This window comes from Oncorhynchus nerka, linkage group LG3 (assembly GCF_034236695.1).
Source record: "Oncorhynchus nerka isolate Pitt River linkage group LG3, Oner_Uvic_2.0, whole genome shotgun sequence".
Taxonomy (NCBI): domain Eukaryota; kingdom Metazoa; phylum Chordata; class Actinopteri; order Salmoniformes; family Salmonidae; genus Oncorhynchus; species Oncorhynchus nerka.
This window is the reverse complement of record NC_088398.1, coordinates 83,366,503-83,386,055: the sequence shown is the minus strand read 5'-3', so window position 1 is coordinate 83,386,055 and position 19,553 is coordinate 83,366,503. Positions and strand designations below refer to the sequence as shown.

At 45.9% G+C, this 19,553-nt stretch overlaps 1 protein-coding gene across 3 annotated transcripts in view; it reads left to right on the top strand.

The window, feature by feature from the left end:
- Nucleotides 1–19,553, top strand: part of LOC115124221 (integrin alpha-V-like) — a 101,464-nt gene that overhangs the window by 27,990 nt on the left and 53,921 nt on the right. For all 3 annotated transcript variants that reach the window (XM_065016180.1, XM_065016174.1, XM_065016187.1), the window contains exons 13-18: nucleotides 6,797–6,988; nucleotides 8,568–8,613; nucleotides 11,450–11,557; nucleotides 12,660–12,715; nucleotides 14,680–14,834; nucleotides 19,118–19,255. In XM_065016180.1, coding sequence (XP_064872252.1) covers nucleotides 6,797–6,988; nucleotides 8,568–8,613; nucleotides 11,450–11,557; nucleotides 12,660–12,715; nucleotides 14,680–14,834; nucleotides 19,118–19,255 — 695 coding nt within the window. The remainder of the gene's footprint in view (nucleotides 1–6,796; nucleotides 6,989–8,567; nucleotides 8,614–11,449; nucleotides 11,558–12,659; nucleotides 12,716–14,679; nucleotides 14,835–19,117; nucleotides 19,256–19,553) is intronic.

Genomic DNA, 19,553 nt, shown 5'->3' with positions numbered 1-19,553 from the left:
CGGTATGTATGAGGCTTCAACGGTATGTATGAGGCTTCAACGGTATGCATGAGGTCTCAACGGTATGCATGAGGTCTCAACGGTATGTATGTATGAGGCCTCAACGGTATGTATGTATGAGGTCTCAACGGTATGTATGTATGAGGTCTCAACGGTATGTATGTATGAGGTCTCAACGGTATGTATGCATGAGGTCTCAACGGTATGCATGAGGTCTCAACGGTATGTATGCATGAGGTCTCAACGGTATGTATGAGGTCTCAACGGTATGTATGTATGAGGTCTCAACGTTATGTATGTATGAGGTCTCAACGGTATATATGTATGAGGTCTCAACGGTATGCATGAGGTCTCAACGGTATGCATGAGGTCTCAACGGTATGCATGAGGTCTCAACGGTATGCATGAGGCCTCAACGGTATGCATGAGGCCTCAACGGTATGCATGAGGCCTCAACGGTATGCATGAGGCCTCAACGGTATGCATGAGGCCTCAACGGTATGCATGAGGCCTCAACGGTATGCATGAGGTCTCAACGGTATGTATGCATGAGGCCTCAACGGTATGTATGAGGTCTCAACGGTATGCATGAGGTCTCAACGGTATGTATGTATGAGGTCTCAACGGTATGTATGTATGAGGTCTCAACGGTATGTATGAGGTCTCAACGGTATGTATGTATGAGGTCTCAACGGTATGTATGTATGAGGTCTCAACGGTATGTATGTATGAGGTCTCAACGGTATGTATGAGGCCTCAACGGTATGTATGTATGAGGTCTCAACGGTATGTATGTATGAGGTCTCAACGGTATGTATGTATGAGGTCTCAACGGTATGTATGAGGTCTCAACGGTATGTATGTATGAGGTCTCAACGGTATGTATGTATGAGGTCTCAACGGTATATATGTATTTACATTTACATTTAAGTCATTTAGCAGACGCTCTTATCCAGAGCGACTTACAAATTGGTGCATTCACCTTAAGACATCCAGTGGAGCAGCCACTTTACAATAGTGCATCTAAATCTTTTAAGGGGGGTGAGAAGGATTACTTTATCCTATCCTAGGTATTCCTTAAAGAGGTGGGGTTTCAGGTGTCTCCGGAAGGTGGTGATTGACTCCGCTGTCCTGGCGTCGTGAGGGAGTATGTATGCATGAGGTCTTAACGGTATGTATGTATGAGGTCTCAACGGTATGTATGTATGAGGTCTCAACGGTATGTATGTATGAGGTCTCAACGGTATGTATGTATGAGGTCTCAACGGTATGTATGTATGAGGCCTCAACGGTATGTATGTATGAGGTCTCAACGGTATGTATGAGGTCTCAACGGTATGTATGAGGTCTCAACGGTATGTATGAGGTCTCAACGGTATGTATGTATGAGGTCTTAACGGTATGTATGAGGTCTTAACGGTATGTATGTATGAGGTCTCAACGGTATGTATGTATGAGGTCTCAACGGTATGTATGTATGAGGTCTCAACGGTATGTATGAGGTCTCAACGGTATGTATGTATGAGGTCTCAACGGTATGTATGTATGAGGTCTCAACGGTATGTATGTATGAGGTCTCAACGGTATGTATGTATGAGGTCTCAACTGTATGTATGTATGAGGCCTCAACGGTATGTATGTATGAGGCCTCAACGGTATGTATGTATGAGGCCTCAACGGTATGTATGAATGAGGCCTCAACGGTATGTATGTATGAGGCCTCAACGGTATGTATGTATGAGGCCTCAACGGTATGTATGTATGAGGCCTCAACGGTATGTATGTATGAGGCCTCAACGGTATGTATGTATGAGGCCTCAACGGTATGTATGTATGAGGCCTCAACGGTATGTATGTATGAGGCCTCAACGGTATGTATGAATGAGGTCTCAACGGTATGTATGAGGTCTCAACGGTATGTATGAGGTCTCAACGGTATGTATGAGGTCTCAACGGTATGTATGAGGTCTCAACGGTATGTATGTATGAGGTCCCAACGGTATGTATGTATGAGGTCTCAACGGTATGTATGTATGAGGTCTCAACGGTATGTATGTATGAGGTCTCAACGGTATGTATGTATGTGGTCTCAACGGTATGTATGTATGAGGTCTCAACGGTATGTATGTATGAGGTCTCAACGGTATGTATGTATGAGGCCTCAACGGTATGTATGTATGAGGCCTCAACGGTATGTATGTATGAGGTTTTAACGGTATGTATGTATGAGGCCTCAACGGTATGTATGAGGTTTTAACGGTATGTATGTATGAGGTCTCAACGGTATGTATGTATGAGGCCTCAACGGTATGTATGTATGAGGCCTCAACGGTATGTATGTATGAGACCTCAACGGTATGTATGTATGAGGCCTCAACGGTATGTATGTATGAGGCCTCAACGGTATGTATGTATGAGGCCTCAACGGTATGTATGTATGAGGTCTCAACGGTATGTATGTATGAGGTCTTAACGGTATGTATGAGGTCTTAACGGTATGTATGTATGAGGTCTCAACGGTATGTATGTATGAGGTCTCAACGGTATGTATGTATGAGGTCTCAACGGTATGTATGTATGAGGTCTCAACGGTATGTATGTATGAGGTCTCAACGGTATGTATGAGGTCTCAACGGTATGTATGAGGTCTCAACGGTATGTATGAGGTCTCAACGGTATGTATGTATGAGGTCTCAACGGTATGTATGTATGAGGTCTCAACGGTATGTATGTATGAGGTCTCAACTGTATGTATGTATGAGGCCTCAACGGTATGTATGTATGAGGTTTTAACGGTATGTATGTATGAGGCCTCAACGGTATGTATGTATGAGGCCTCAATGGTATGTATGTATGAGGCCTCAACGGTATGTATGTATGAGGCCTCAACGGTATGTATGTATGAGGCCTCAACGGTATGTATGTATGAGGCCTCAACGGTATGTATGAATGAGGTCTCAACGGTATGTATGAGGTCTCAACGGTATGTATGAGGTCTCAACGGTATGTATGAGGTCTCAACGGTATGTATGAGGTCTCAACGGTATGTATGTATGAGGTCTCAACGGTATGTATGTATGAGGTCCCAACGGTATGTATGTATGAGGTCTCAACGGTATGTATGTATGAGGTCTCAACGGTATGTATGTATGAGGTCTCAACGGTATGTATGTATGTGGTCTCAACGGTATGTATGTATGAGGTCTCAACGGTATGTATGTATGAGGTCTCAACGGTATGTATGTATGAGGCCTCAACGGTATGTATGTATGAGGCCTCAACGGTATGTATGTATGAGGTTTTAACGGTATGTATGTATGAGGCCTCAACGGTATGTATGAGGTTTTAACGGTATGTATGTATGAGGTCTCAACGGTATGTATGTATGAGGCCTCAACGGTATGTATGTATGAGGCCTCAACGGATGTATGTATGAGGCCTCAACGGTATGTATGTATGAGGCCTCAACGGTATGTATGTATGAGGCCTCAACGGTATGTATGTATGAGGCCTCAACGGTATGTATGTATGAGGCCTCAACGGTATGTATGTATGAGGTCTCACCGGTATGAATGAGGTCTCAACGGTATGTATGTATGAGGCCTCAACGGTATGTATGTATGAGGCCTCAACGGTATGTATGAGGCCTCAACGGTATGTATGAGGTCTCAACGGTATGTATGTATGAGGCCTTAACGGTATGTATGAGGTCTCAACGGTATGTATGAGGTCTCAACGGTATGTATGAGGCCTTAACGGTATGTATGTATGAGGTCTCAACGGTATGTATGTATGAGGTCTCAACGGTATGTATGTATGAGGTCTCAACGGTATGTATGTATGAGGTCTCAACGGTATGTATGTATGAGGCCTTAACGGTATGTATGAGGTCTCAACGGTATGTATGAGGTCTCAACGGTATGTATGAGGTCTCAACGGTATGTATGAGGCCTCAACGGTATGTATGAGGCCTCAACGGTATGTATGAGGCCTCAACGGTATGTATGTATGAGGCCTCAACGGTATGTATGTATGAGGTCCCAACGGTATGTATGTATGAGGTCTCAACGGTATGTATGTATGAGGTCTCAACGGTATGTATGTATGAGGTCTCAACGGTATGTATGTATGTGGTCTCAACGGTATGTATGTATGAGGTCTCAACGGTATGTATGTATGAGGTCTCAACGGTATGTATGTATGAGGCCTCAACGGATGGTCTGAGGCCTCAACGGTATGTATGTATGAGGTTTAACGGTATGTATGTATGAGGCCTCAACGGTATGTATGAGGTTTTAACGGTATGTATGTATGAGGTCTCAACGGTATGTATGTATGAGGCCTCAACGGTATGTATGTATGAGGCCTCAACGGTATGTATGTATGAGACCTCAACGGTATGTATGTATGAGGCCTCAACGGTATGTATGTATGAGGCCTCAACGGTATGTATGTATGAGGCCTCAACGGTATGTATGTATGAGGTCTCAACGGTATGTATGTATGAGGTCTTAACGGTATGTATGAGGTCTTAACGGTATGTATGTATGAGGTCTCAACGGTATGTATGTATGAGGTCTCAACGGTATGTATGTATGAGGTCTCAACGGTATGTATGTATGAGGTCTCAACGGTATGTATGTATGAGGTCTCAACGGTATGTATGAGGTCTCAACGGTATGTATGAGGTCTCAACGGTATGTATGAGGTCTCAACGGTATGTATGTATGAGTTCTCAACGGTATGTATGTATGAGGTCTCAACGGTATGTATGTATGAGGTCTCAACGGTATGTATGTATGAGGTCTCAACTGTATGTATGTATGAGGCCTCAACGGTATGTATGTATGAGGTTTTAACGGTATGTATGTATGAGGCCTCAACGGTATGTATGTATGAGGCCTCAATGGTATGTATGTATGAGGCCTCAACGGTATGTATGTATGAGGCCTCAACGGTATGTATGTATGAGGCCTCAACGGTATGTATGTATGAGGCCTCAACGGTATGTATGAATGAGGTCTCAACGGTATGTATGAGGTCTCAACGGTATGTATGAGGTCTCAACGGTATGTATGAGGTCTCAACGGTATGTATGAGGTCTCAACGGTATGTATGTATGAGGTCTCAACGGTATGTATGTATGAGGTCCCAACGGTATGTATGTATGAGGTCTCAACGGTATGTATGTATGAGGTCTCAACGGTATGTATGTATGTGGTCTCAACGGTATGTATGTATGAGGTCTCAACGGTATGTATGTATGAGGTCTCAACGGTATGTATGTATGAGGCCTCAACGGTATGTATGTATGAGGCCTCAACGGTATGTATGTATGAGGTTTTAACGGTATGTATGTATGAGGCCTCAACGGTATGTATGAGGTTTTAACGGTATGTATGTATGAGGTCTCAACGGTATGTATGTATGAGGCCTCAACGGTATGTATGTATGAGGCCTCAACGGTATGTATGTATGAGACCTCAACGGTATGTATGTATGAGGCCTCAACGGTATGTATGTATGAGGCCTCAACGGTATGTATGTATGAGGCCTCAACGGTATGTATGTATGAGGCCTCAACGGTATGTATGTATGAGGCCTCAACGGTATGTATGTATGAGGCCTCAACGGTATGTATGTATGAGGTCTCACCGGTATGAATGAGGTCTCAACGGTATGTATGTATGAGGCCTCAACGGTATGTATGTATGAGGCCTCAACGGTATGTATGTATGAGGCCTCAACGGTATGTATGAGGTCTCAACGGTATGTATGTATGAGGCCTTAACGGTATGTATGAGGTCTCAACGGTATGTATGAGGTCTCAACGGTATGTATGAGGCCTTAACGGTATGTATGTATGAGGTCTCAACGGTATGTATGTATGAGGTCTCAACGGTATGTATGTATGAGGTCTCAACGGTATGTATGTATGAGGTCTCAACGGTATGTATGTATGAGGCCTTAACGGTATGTATGAGGTCTCAACGGTATGTATGAGGTCTCAACGGTATGTATGAGGTCTCAACGGTATGTATGAGGCCTCAACGGTATGTATGAGGCCTCAACGGTATGTATGAGGCCTCAACGGTATGTATGTATGAGGCCTCAACGGTATGTATGTATGAGGCCTCAACGGTATGTATGTATGAGGTCTCAACGGTATGTATGTATGAGGTCTCAACGGTATGTATGTATGAGGTCTCAACGGTATGTATGTATGAGGCCTCAACGGTATGTATGAGGTCTCAACGGTATGTATGAGGTCTCAACGGTATGTATGTATGAGGTCTCAACGGTATGTATGTATGAGGCCTCAACGGTATGTATGTATGAGGCCTCAACGGTATGTATGTATGAGGTCTCAACGGTATGTATGTATGAGGTCTCAACGCTGTATATGTATGAGGCCTCAACGGTATGTATGTATGAGGTCTCAACGGTATGTATGAGGTCTCAACGGTATGTATGAGGCCTCAACAGTATGTATGTATGAGGTCTCAACGGTATGTATGAGGTCTTAACGGTATGTATGTATGAGGTCTCAACGGTATGTATGTATGAGGTCTCAACGGTATGTATGTATGAGGTCTCAACGGTATGTATGTATGAGGTCTCAACGGTATGTATGTATGAGGCCTCAACGGTATGTATGTATGAGGTCTCAACGGTATGTATGAGGTCTCAACGGTATGTATGAGGCCAACTCGGGGAGATTCCCTGATTTGAAGACAAAGGCCAAACCACCATGAAGGGTTGTTAGTGAACTTCCTGTGATGTTTCTCTGTTCCAGACGTTGCCATAGCTGCGCCCTACGGCGGGCCGAAGCACAGGGGCCTAGTGTACATCCACAACGGGAGGGCTGCTGGGCCTGACCCAGTGCCTTCTCAGGTGCTAGTGGGGAGGTGGGCCTCCTCTTACATGCCCCCCAGCTTTGGATACTCCCTGCACGGAGCCACCGATATTGACCAGAATGGATACCCAGGTAGTTTGATACTAGAATAGATACCCAGGTAGTTTGATACTAGAATGGATACCCAGGTAGTTTCATACCAAAATACATACCCAGGTAGTTTGATACTAGAATGGATACCCAGGTAGTTTGATACTAGAATGGATACCCAGGTAGTTTCATACCAAAATACATACCCAGGTAGTTTGATACCAAAATACATACCCAGGTAGTTTGATACTAGAATGGATACCCAGGTAGTTTCATACCAAAATGGATACCCAGGTAGTTTGATACTAGAATAGATACCCAGGTAGTTTGATACTAGAATGGATACCCAGGTAGTTTGATACTAGAATACATACCCAGGTAGTTTGATACTAGAATTCATACCCAGGTAGTTTGATACTAGAATGGATACCCAGGTAGTTTGATACTAGAATGGATACCCAGGTAGTTTGATACTAGAATACATACCCAGGTAGTTTGATACTAGAATACATACCCAGGTAGTTTGATACTAGAATGGATACCCAGGTAGTTTGATACTAGAATGGATACCCAGGTAGTTTGATACTAGAATGGATACCCAGGTAGTTTCATACCAAAATACATACCCAGGTAGTTTGATAGTAGAATGGGTACCCATGTAGTTTGATACTAGAATGGATACCCAGGTAGTTTCATACCAAAATACATACCCAGGTAGTTTGATACCAGAATGGATACCCAGGTAGTTTGATACTAGAATAGATACCCAGGTAGTTTGATACTAGACAGATACCCAGGTAGTTTGATACTAGACAGATACCCAGGTAGCTTCGTACTAGATTGGCTACCCAGGTGGTTTGATACTAGATTGGCTACCCAGGTGGTTTGATACTAGAATAGATACCCAGGTAGTTTGATACTAGAATAGATACCCAGGTAGTTTGATACTAGACAGATACCCAGGTAGCTTCGTACTAGATTGGCTACCCAGGTGGTTTGATACTAGATTGGCTACCCAGGTGGTTTGATACTAGAAGAGATACCTAGGTAGTTTGATACTAGAATGGATACCCAGGTAGTTTGATACTAGAATGGATACCCAGGTGTAGTTAGGGGAGGTATGAGTGTTGTTGAAAGGTGTTAGGGAGTTAAGCTCTGCTAGTATTTTCCTGGGTTTGTGGTGACTGACTGCTTACAGATTTGGCTCTTACTTGGCAAAAAAACTAAAACATAAAGGATTTGATTACGGGGCTTGTTGCTTAGTAAGCCTGCTGGCATTATACTGACTTTTTTCTCTCCACTGTCTTGCTCGCCCTCCTTCTCGCTCTCCCCTCTCTCTCTCGCTCTCCCCTTCTGTCCCCCTTTCTTTTCTCCCCCATCTCTCTCTTTCCCACCCCTCTCTCTCTCTCTCTCTCTCTCTCTGTCTCTCTGTCTCTCTGTCTCTGTCTCTCTCTCTCTCTCTCTCTCTCTCTCTCTCTCTCTCTCCCTTTCTTTTCTCCCCCATCTCTCTCTTTCCCACCCCCTCTCTCCTCTCCTCTCTCTCCTCCTCCCCCCCCTCTCTCCTCTCTCTCTCCTATGTCTCTCTCTCCTCTCTCCTCTCCCCCCTCTCTCTCCACCACAGACTTAATAGTGGGTGTATTTGGTGCAGACAAAGCTGTTCTATACAGGTACAGTGGCTTCCTTCCTTTATTTTATATGTAGGTATATATATAGGTTTTTATGACTCTAAAGGAACCCACGTGGTTTTTATGACTCTAAAGGAACCCACGTGGTTTATGTGAATCTAAAGGAACCCACGTGGTTTAAATGAATCTAAAGGAACCCACGTGGTTTATGTGAATCTAAAGGAACCCACGTGGTTTATGTGAATCTAAAGGAACCCACGTGGTTTATGTGAATCTAAAGGAACCCACGTGGTTTAAATGAATCTATCAGGCTGTCAGGATAGATCTCCCCCTGTGAGCTGTCAGGATAGATCTCCCCCTGTGAGTTGGCTGTCAGGATAGATCTCCCCCTGTGAGTTGGCTGTCAGGATAGATCTCCCCCTGTGAGTTGGCTGTCAGGATAGATCTCCCCCTGTGAGTTGGCTGTCAGGATAGATCTCCCCCTGTGAGTTGGCTGTCAGGATAGATCTCCCCCTGTGAGCTGGCTGTGAGGATAGATCTCCCCCTGTGAGTTGGCTGTCAGGATAGATCTCCCCCTGTGAGCTGGCTGTCAGGATAGATCTCCCCCTGTGAGCTGGCTGTCAGGATAGATCTCCCCCTGTGAGCTGGCTGTCAGGATAGATCTCCCCCTGTGAGCTGGCTGTCAGGATAGATCTCCCCCTGTGAGTTGGCTGTCAGGATAGATCTCCCCCCGTGAGCTGTCAGGATAGATCTCCCCCTGTGAGCTGGCTGGCTGTCAGGATAGATCTCCCCCTGTGAGCTGGCTGTCAGGATAGATCTCCCCCTGTGAGCTGGCTGGCTGTCAGGATAGATCTCCCCCTGTGAGCTGGCTGTCAGGATAGATCTCCCCCTGTGAGCTGGCTGGCTGTGAGGATAGATCTCCCCCTGTGAGCTGTCAGGATAGATCTCCCCCTGTGAGCTGGTTGTCAGGATAGATCTCCCCCTGTGAGCTGGCTGTGAGGATAGATCTCCCCCTGTGAGCTGGCTGTGAGGATAGATCTCCCCCTGTGAGCTGTCAGGATAGATCTCCCCCTGTGAGTTGGCTGTCAGGATAGATCTCCCCCTGTGAGTTGGCTGTCAGGATAGATCTCCCCCTGTGAGCTGGCTGGCTGTCAGGATAGATCTCCCCCTGTGAGCTGGCTGGCTGTCAGGATAGATCTCCCCCTGTGAGTTGGCTGTCAGGATAGATCTCCCCCTGTGAGCTGGCTGTCAGGATAGATCTCCCCCTGTGAGCTGGCTGTCAGGATAGATCTCCCCCTGTGAGTTGGCTGTCAGGATAGATCTCCCCCTGTGAGTTGGCTGTCAGGATAGATCTCCCCCTGTGAGCTGTCAGGATAGATCTCCCCCTGTGAGCTGGCTGGCTGTGAGGATAGATCTCCCCCTGTGAGCTGTCAGGATAGATCTCCCCCTGTGAGCTGGCTGGCTGTCAGGATAGATCTCCCCCTGTGAGCTGGCTGTCAGGATAGATCTCCCCCTGTGAGCTGGCTGTCAGGATAGATCTCCCCCTGTGAGCTGGCTGTCAGGATAGATCTCCCCCTGTGAGCTGGCTGTCAGGATAGATCTCCCCCTGTGAGCTGGCTGGCTGTGAGGATAGATCTCCCCCTGTGAGCTGTCAGGATAGATCTCCCCCTGTGAGCTGGCTGTCAGGATACATCTCCCCCTGTGAGCTGGCTGTCAGGATAGATCTCCCCCTGTGAGCTGGCTGTCAGGATAGATCTCCCCCTGTGAGCTGGCTGTCAGGATAGATCTCCCCCTGTGAGCTGGCTGGCTGTGAGGATAGATCTCCCCCTGTGAGCTGTCAGGATAGATCTCCCCCTGTGAGCTGGCTGTCAGGAAGGATCTCCCCCTGTGAGCTGGCTGTCAGGATAGATCTCCCCCTGTGAGCTGGCTGTCAGGATAGATCTCCCCCTGTGAGCTGGCTGTCAGGATAGATCTCCCCCTGTGAGCTGGCTGGCTGTCAGGATAGATCTCCCCCTGTGAGCTGGCTGTCAGGATAGATCTCCCCCTGTGAGCTGGCTGGCTGTCAGGATAGATCTCCCCCTGTGAGTTGGCTGTCAGGATAGATCTCCCCCTGTGAGTTGGCTGTCAGGATAGATCTCCCCCTGTGAGTTGGCTGTCAGGATAGATCTCCCCCTGTGAGCTGGCTGTGAGGATAGATCTCCCCCTGTGAGCTGGCTGTGAGGATAGATCTCCCCCTGTGAGCTGGCTGGCTGTCAGGATAGATCTCCCCCTGTGAGCTGGTTGGCTGTCAGGATAGATCTCCCCCTGTGAGCTGGCTGGCTGTCAGGATAGATCTCCCCCTGTGAGCTGGCTGGCTGTCAGGATAGATCTCCCCCTGTGAGCTGGCTGTCAGGATAGATCTCCCCCTGTGAGCTGGTTGGCTGTCAGGATAGATCTCCCCCTGTGAGCTGGCTGGCTGTCAGGATAGATCTCCCCCTGTGAGCTGGCTGGCTGTCAGGATAGATCTCCCCCTGTGAGCTGGCTGGCTGTCAGGATAGATCTCCCCCTGTGAGCTGGCTGGCTGTCAGGATAGATCTCCCCCTGTGAGCTGGCTGTCAGGATAGATCTCCCCCTGTGAGCTGGCTGTCAGGATAGATCTCCCCCTGTGAGCTGGCTGTCAGGATAGATCTCCCCCTGTGAGCTGGCTGGCTGTCAGGATAGATCTCCCCCTGTGAGCTGGCTGGCTGTCAGGATAGATCTCCCCCTGTGAGCTGGCTGTCAGGATAGATCTCCCCCTGTGAGCTGGCTGTCAGGATAGATCTCCCCCTGTGAGCTGGCTGTCAGGTTAGGTCGCGCTGTGCTCACCGCTGTTGTTTATGGTCTGACCTTTGATCCCCAGGGCCCGGCCGGTCATCAGTGTTAACGCCACCCTGGACATCAGCCCCCAGATCCTCAACCCACAGGATAGGAACTGCAAACTGCTTGACCATGACACACCAGTGTCCTGGTGCGTGACACACAGATTTTCATTACATTTACATTTAAGTCATTTAGCAGACGCTCTTATCCAGAGCGACACTTTCTTATGAGAGAAAATATTCATGTCTCTGTGCGATGCGTTTGTTCATGTCAGGGATGGCATGGGGGGGGGGGGGTCTTCATTGGCTACACAGTCCACACAGTGTATTAGCAAGTTACACTTGCAAGCCTTTGTTTGAGAAGAACAATATGTTAATATGACATACTCTTGTTCTCCCTTTGTGCTGTTTGTAACACACACACACTTCCTGTCTGGTAACCTCATGTTTAAACTGTTCAGACAGACTTCCTGTCTGGTAACCTCATGTTTAAACTGTACAGACAGACTTCCTGTTTGGTAACCTCATGTTTAAACTGTACAGACAGACTTCCTGTTTGGTAACCTCATGTTTAAACTGTACAGACAGACTTCCTGTTTGGTAACCTCATGTTTAAACTGTACACACAGACTTCCTGTTTGGTAACCTCATGTTTAAACTGTACAGACAGACTTCCTGTTTGGTAACCTCATGTTTAAACTGTGCAGACAGACTTCCTGTCTGGTAACCTCATGTTTAAACTGTACAGACAAACAGAGCTGACATAAGACCATGCAACATGTTTAGCTAGTATCTACCATGTGGTGCTGTATGCTTGTCTTGAGAACCGCAGAGAACACTGTGGCCCGTAGAGAACTCTGTGGCCCGTAGAGAACTCTGTGGCCCGTAGAGAACACTGTGGCCCGTAGAGAACACTGTGGCCCGTAGAGAACTCTGTGGCCCGTAGAGAACACTGTGGCCCGTAGAGAACACTGTGGCCCGTAGAGAACACTGTGGCCCGTAGGGAACACTGTGGCCCGTAGGGAACACTGTGGCCCGTAGAGAACACTGTGGCCCGTAGAGAACACTGTGGCCCGTAGAGAACACTGTGGCCCGTAGAGAACTCTGTGGCCCGTAGAGAACACTGTGGCCCGTAGAGAACACTGGCCCGTAGAGAACACTATTAGTGCTTTTAGAGTTGGATTTTAATTGTTTTCAGTTGTGTCTACGAGATGTAAGTACATGGCGATTATTTATTGTGTCTCCCCTCAGTTTCAAAGTGAAGTACTGTGTGAAGGCGAGTGGGAGAAGCGCCCCAGCCTCACTGAGTGAGTATCTTCTCTACACTACATTGGATCCCTACGGGGGCTCTCTGCTACACAACAAACGCTACTCTAGACTAAGTTGTCTAGTTGTCCACCAGCTGTACTTACAGAGAACTCTCCCTTTACGGTCACGAAAAAACGCAGCTATCCGTCTCTCCCTCTATTTCTCTGAAACAGCGATGCATCCCAAATGCCACCCTAATTCCCTACATAGTGCACTACCTTTTGACCTGAGCCCTATGGACCCTGGTTAAAAGTAGTGCACTACCTTTTGACCTGAGCCCTATGGACCCTGGTTAAAAGTAGTTCACTACCTTTGACCTGAGCCCTATGGACCCTGGTTAAAAGTAGTGCACTACGAAGGGAATAGGGTGCCATTTGGGACGCATCACCGTGGCAACAGAACCACGGCTCACCTCTTGTCTCTGTATAAAGACATCCTGTCTGGCTGGACTAAGTCTGTTACCCAGCCTGTTAAGAGTACAGCTTCAGGCTAGTAAGTGTGAGCTCAGCTCCGTTCCCAGTAGGACAGCCTGCTGTGTGGTGTAAGGTTTTTAAAAGCCTCCATCTGGCTTTGCATCAGTTACATGGCAACACGCTCGGTCTGTCTGTCTTTGTCTCTGTGTGTGTAATGGCTCCCAGACTCTGGGCCGTGTTCATTAGGGCACACTGTAGCAAAACGTTTTTGCAACAGAAATGAAAACATACATTTCTTATTGGACAAGTTCAGATAGCCCCGTTCCTGTTTCAGTTTAGTTTTTTTTCTTTTTTCTAATGAGTAGGACCCAGCGCTGCATGGGAGACCACAGACGACGCTCCCAATTCATTATTTCTCGAGAGGCCTTTGAACTTCACTGCTCATGTCCCCCCGACTCCCATCAAATGGGTAGTGTTGCAGGAAACTAGAACCGTCTATTCTATTAGCTATTGTTGCAGGAAACTAGAACCGTCTATTCTATTAGCTACTGTTGCAGGAAACTAGAAACGTCTATTCTATTAGCTACTGTTGCAGGAAACTATAAACGTCTATTCTATTAGCTACTGTTGCAGGAAACTAGAAACGTCTATTCTATTAGCTACTGTTGCAGGAAACTAGAAACGTCTATTCTATTAGCTACTGTTGCAGGAAACTAGAACCGTCTATTCTATTAGCTACTGTTGCAGGAAACTAGAAACGTCTATTCTATTAGCTACTGTTGCAGGAAACTAGAACCGTCTATTCTATTAGCTACTGTTGCAGGAAACTAGAACAGTCTATTCTATTAGCTACTGTTGCAGGAAACTAGAACAGTCTATTCTATTAGCTACTGTTGCAGGAAACTAGAAACGTCTTCTTGTTCTCATAGCTACTGTACGAAGCAAGAGGATCAAATAGCTGTGTTTTTGTGGTCAGAAAAAGGAGCGTTCTCGAAAAGGAACCTACAGCTGGTCTAAAGTGGAGCTGTAAACTCTGTGCCATCCATCTTCTCTGGACACGATGTGTGTCTTTTTGGAAATTAGTGATTTCCCTCTGAAAGCATTGCTCATATCACAACTGATGCCATTACTGTTAAAACTATCGCTCAGTGACTGTTAGAACTATCGCCCAGGGACTGTTAGAACTATCGCTCAGTGACTGTTAGAACTATCGCTCAGTGACTGTTAGAACTATCGCTCAGTGACGGTTAGAACTATCGCTCAGTGACGGTTAGAACTATCGCCCAGGGACTGTTAGAACTATCGCTCAGTGACGGTTAGAACTATCGCTCAGTGACGGTTAGAACTATCGCTCAGTGACGGTTAGAACTATCGCTCAGTGACGGTTAGAACTATCGCTCAGTGACTGTTAGAACTATCGCTCAGTGACGGTTAGAACTATCGCTCAGTGACTGTTAGAACTATCGCTCAGTGACTGTTAGAACTATCGCTCAGTGACTGTTAGTTAGTTAGTCCCGGCCTCATTGTCAGTCAGTCTGTGTCCTTGTCAGAGTTCCAGGTTGACCTGGTGTTGGACAAACACAAACACAAGGGGGCGACAAAGAGAGTTCTGTTCCTCCACGGCAAGACATCCCGGTACACCAAGAACATGACGGTCAGCAACGGCCGAGGACCAGCCTGCGAGGAGCAAGAAGCCTTTCTCATAGTGAGTTGTCCAAAGGAAAAATGGACCATCCCTTATTAACAAGACCCCCTCATATGATCTGAGAGGATAGGACTGGTGGAAACAATATACCCTTCAATATACCCATTTTTTTCAGATCTCCAGAAGTGTGTAGGGGCTAGTGATTGGTTTGGAATTAGGAGAGAGTTTCATCTTGTAAACTTTAGGCATTGATTCTGTATGCAGTGTGTTTTTGTTCATGGATTCTTGTTGCTCTAGCGTTTCCATGTGTAGAAGTTACTAAACCACAACCCTCTGTAGGATGACTCTAGTTACTAAACCACAACCCTCTGTAGGATGACTAGTTACTAAACCACAACCCTCTGTAGGATGACTCTAGTTACTAAACCACAACCCTCTGTAGGATGACTAGTTACTAAACCACAACCCTCTGTAGGATGACTAGTTACTAAACCACAACCCTCTGTAGGATGACTAGTTACTAAACCACAACCCTCTGTTCTGTAGGATGACTCTAGTTACTAAACCACAACCCTCTGTAGGATGACTCTAGTTACTAAACCACAACCCTCTGTAGGATGACTAGTTACTAAACCACAACCCTCTGTAGGATGACTCTAGTTACTAAACCACAACCCTCTGTAGGATGACTAGTTACTAGTTACTAGTTAAACCACAACCCTCTGTAGGATGACTAGTTACTAAACCACAACCCTCTGTAGGATGACTCTAGTTACTAAACCACAACCCTCTGTTCTGTAGGATGATGACCCTCTAGGATGGTTACTAAACCACAACCCTCTGTAGGATGACTCTAGTTACTAAACCACAACCCTCTGTAGGATGACTGTAGGATGACTAGTTACTAAACCACAACCCTCTGTAGGATGACTAGTTACTAAACCACAACCCTCTGTAGGATGACTCTAGTTACTAAACCACAACCCTCTGTAGGATGACTCTAGTTACTAAACCACAACCCTCTGTAGGATGACTAGTTACTAAACCACAACCCTCTGTAGGATGACTCTAGTTACTAAACCACAACCCTCTGTTCTGTAGGATGACTAGTTACTAAACCACAACCCTCTGTAGGATGACTCTAGTTACTAAACCACAACCCTCTGTAGGATGACTAGTTACTAAACCACAACCCTCTGTAGGATGACTAGTTACTAAACCACAACCCTCTGTAGGATGACTCTAGTTACTAAACCACAACCCTCTGTAGGATGACTCTAGTTACTAAACCACAACCCTCTGTAGGATGACTAGTTACTAAACCACAACCCTCTGTAGGATGACTAGTTACTAAACCACAACCCTCTGTAGGATGACTAGTTACTAAACCACAACCCTCTGTAGGATGACTAGTTACTAAACCACAACCCTCTGTAGGATGACTAGTTACTAAACCACAACCCTCTGTAGGATGACTCTAGTTACTAAACCACAACCCTCTGTAGGATGACTAGTTACTAAACCACAACCCTCTGTAGGATGACTCTAGTTACTAAACCACAACCCTCTGTAGGATGACTAGGTACTAAACCACAACCCTCTGTTCTGTAGGATGACTAGTTACTAAACCACAACCCTCTGTAGGATGACTCTAGTTACTAAACCACAACCCTCTGTAGGATGACTAGTTACTAAACCACAACCCTCTGTAGGATGACTAGTTACTAAACCACAACCCTCTGTAGGATGACTAGTTACTAAACCACAACCCTCTGTAGGATGACTCTAGTTACTAAACCACAAGTTACTAAACCACAACCCTCTGTAGGATGGATGACCCTCTAGGATGTTACTAAACCACAACCCTCTGTTCTGTAGGATGACTAGTTACTAAACCACAACCCTCTGTAGGATGACTCTAGTTACTAAACCACAACCCTCTGTAGGATGACTAGTTACTAAACCACAACCCTCTGTAGGATGACTCTAGTTACTAAACCACAACCCTCTGTAGGATGACTCTAGTTACTAAACCACAACCCTCTGTAGGATGACTAGTTACTAAACCACAACCCTCTGTAGGATGACTAGTTACTAAACCACAACCCTCTGTAGGATGACTAGTTACTAAACCACAACCCTCTGTAGGATGACTCTAGTTACTAAATGACTCTGTAGGATAGTTACTAAACCACAACCCCTCTGTAGGATGACTCTGTAGGATGACTAGTTACTAAACCACAACCCTCTGTAGGATGACTCTAGTTACTAAACCACAACCCTCTGTAGGATGACTCTAGTTACTAAACCACAACCCTCTGTAGGATGACTCTAGTTACTAAACCACAACCCTCTGTAGGATGACTCTAGTTACTAAACCACAACCCTCTGTAGGATGACTAGTTACTAAACCACAACCCTCTGTAGGATGACTAGTTACTAAACCACAACCCTCTGTAGGATGACTAGTTACTAAACCACAACCCTCCTCTAGTTACTAAACCACAACCCTCTGTAGGATGACTAGTTACTAAACCACAACCCTCTGTTCTGTAGGATGACTAGTTACTAAACCACAACCCTCTGTAGGATGACTAGTTACTAAACCACAACCCTCTGTAGGATGACTCTAGTTACTAAACCACAACCCTCTGTAGGATGACTAGTTACTAAACCACAAGTTGACTCTAGTTACTAACCCTCTGTAGGAACTAAACCACAACCCTCTGTAGGATGACTCTAGTTACTAAACCACAACCCTCTGTAGGATGACTAGTTACTAAACCAACCCTCTGTAGGATGAACCCTCTGTAGGATGACTAGTTACTAAACCACAACCTCTCTGTAGGATGACTCTAGTTACTAAACCACAACCCTCTGTAGGATGACTAGTTACTAAACCACAACCCTCTAGGTTACTGACCCTCTGTTACTAAACCACAACCCTCTGTAGGATGACTAGTTACTAAACCACAACCCTCTGTAGGATGACTAGTTACTAAACCACAACCCTCTGTAGGATGACTAGTTACTAAACCACAACCCTCTGTTCTGTAGGATGACTAGTTACTAAACCACAACCCTCTGTAGGATGACTAGTTACTAAACCACAACCCTCTGTAGGATGACTAGTTACTAAACCACAACCCTCTGTAGGATGACTAGTTACTAAACCACAACCCTCTGTAGGATGACTCTAGTTACTAAACCACAACCCTCTGTAGGATGACTCTAGTTACTAAACCACAACCCTCTGTAGGATGACTCTAGTTACTAAACCACAACCCTCTGTAGGATGACTAGTTACTAAACCACAACCCTCTGTAGGATGACTAGTTACTAAACCACAACCCTCTGTAGGATGACTCTAGTTACTAAACCACAACCCTCTGTTCCTCTGTTACTAAACCACAACCCTCTGTAGGATGACTAGTTACTAAACCACAACCCTCTGTAGGATGACTAGTTACTAAACCACAACCCTCTGTAGGATGACTAGTTACTAAACCACAACCCTCTGTAGGATGACTAGTTACTAAACCACAACCCTCTGTAGGATGACTAGTTACTAAACCACAACCCTCTGTAGGATGACTAGTTACTAAACCACAACCTCTAGGATGACTAGGACTGACTAGTTACTAAACCACAACCCTCTGTAGGATGACTAGTTACTAAACCACCCTCTGTAGGATGAACCCTCTGTAGGATGACTAGTTACTAAACCACAACCCTCTGTAGGATGACTCTAGTTACTAAACCACAACCCTCTAAACCACAACCCTCTGCAGGATGACTCTAGTTACTAAACCACAACCCTCTGTAGGATGACTCTAGTTACTAAACCACAACCCTCTGTAGGATGACTAGTTACTAAACCACAACCCTCTGTAGGATGACTCTAGTTACTAAACCACAACCCTCTGTTCTGTAGGATGACTAGTTACTAAACCACAACCCTCTGTAGGATGACTAGTTACTAAACCACAACCCTCTGTAGGATGACTAGTTACTAAACCACAACCCTCTGTAGGATGACTCTAGTTACTAAACCACAACCCTCTGTAGGATGACTAATTACTAAACCACAACCCTCTGTAGGATGACTCTAGTTACTTAACCACAACCCTCTGTAGGATGACTAGTTACTAAACCACAACCCTCTGTAGGATGACTAGTTACTAAACCACAACCCTCTGTAGGATGACTCTAGTTACTAAACCACAACCCTCTGTAGGATGACTAGTTACTAAACCACAACCCTCTGTAGGATGACTAGTTACTAAACCACAACCCTCTGTAGGATGACTCTAGTTACTAAACCACAACCCTCTGTTCTGTAGGACGACTCTGAGTTCCGGGATAAGATCACTCCCATCTCTGTGTTCATGGAGTTTAGTCTGGACTACCAGCAGGCTGCAGATAAGACCGGCCTACTGCCTATCCTGGACCAGTCTACGCCCACCAACATCTCCAAACAGGTACCGCTTTACTTAAGGCTTCGTCCCAAATGGCACCCTATGCCCTATATAGTGCACTACTTTTAATCAGATCCCTATGAGTCCTGGTCTAAAGTAGTGCACTATGTAGGGAATACCGTTGCAAAACGTTAAATTTTGCAACTAAATCAAGCGTTCCTATTGGACAAATTTAGCTAAGTCCCTCCCCGTTCTGTTCCGTTTGCTTCCGTTTTTTAAAGAAACACTTCGCAACAGAATCGTCGGGATGGGATCAGGGACACCCCTGATCATCCGCACAGTTCGCTTTCTCAGCAGCCAC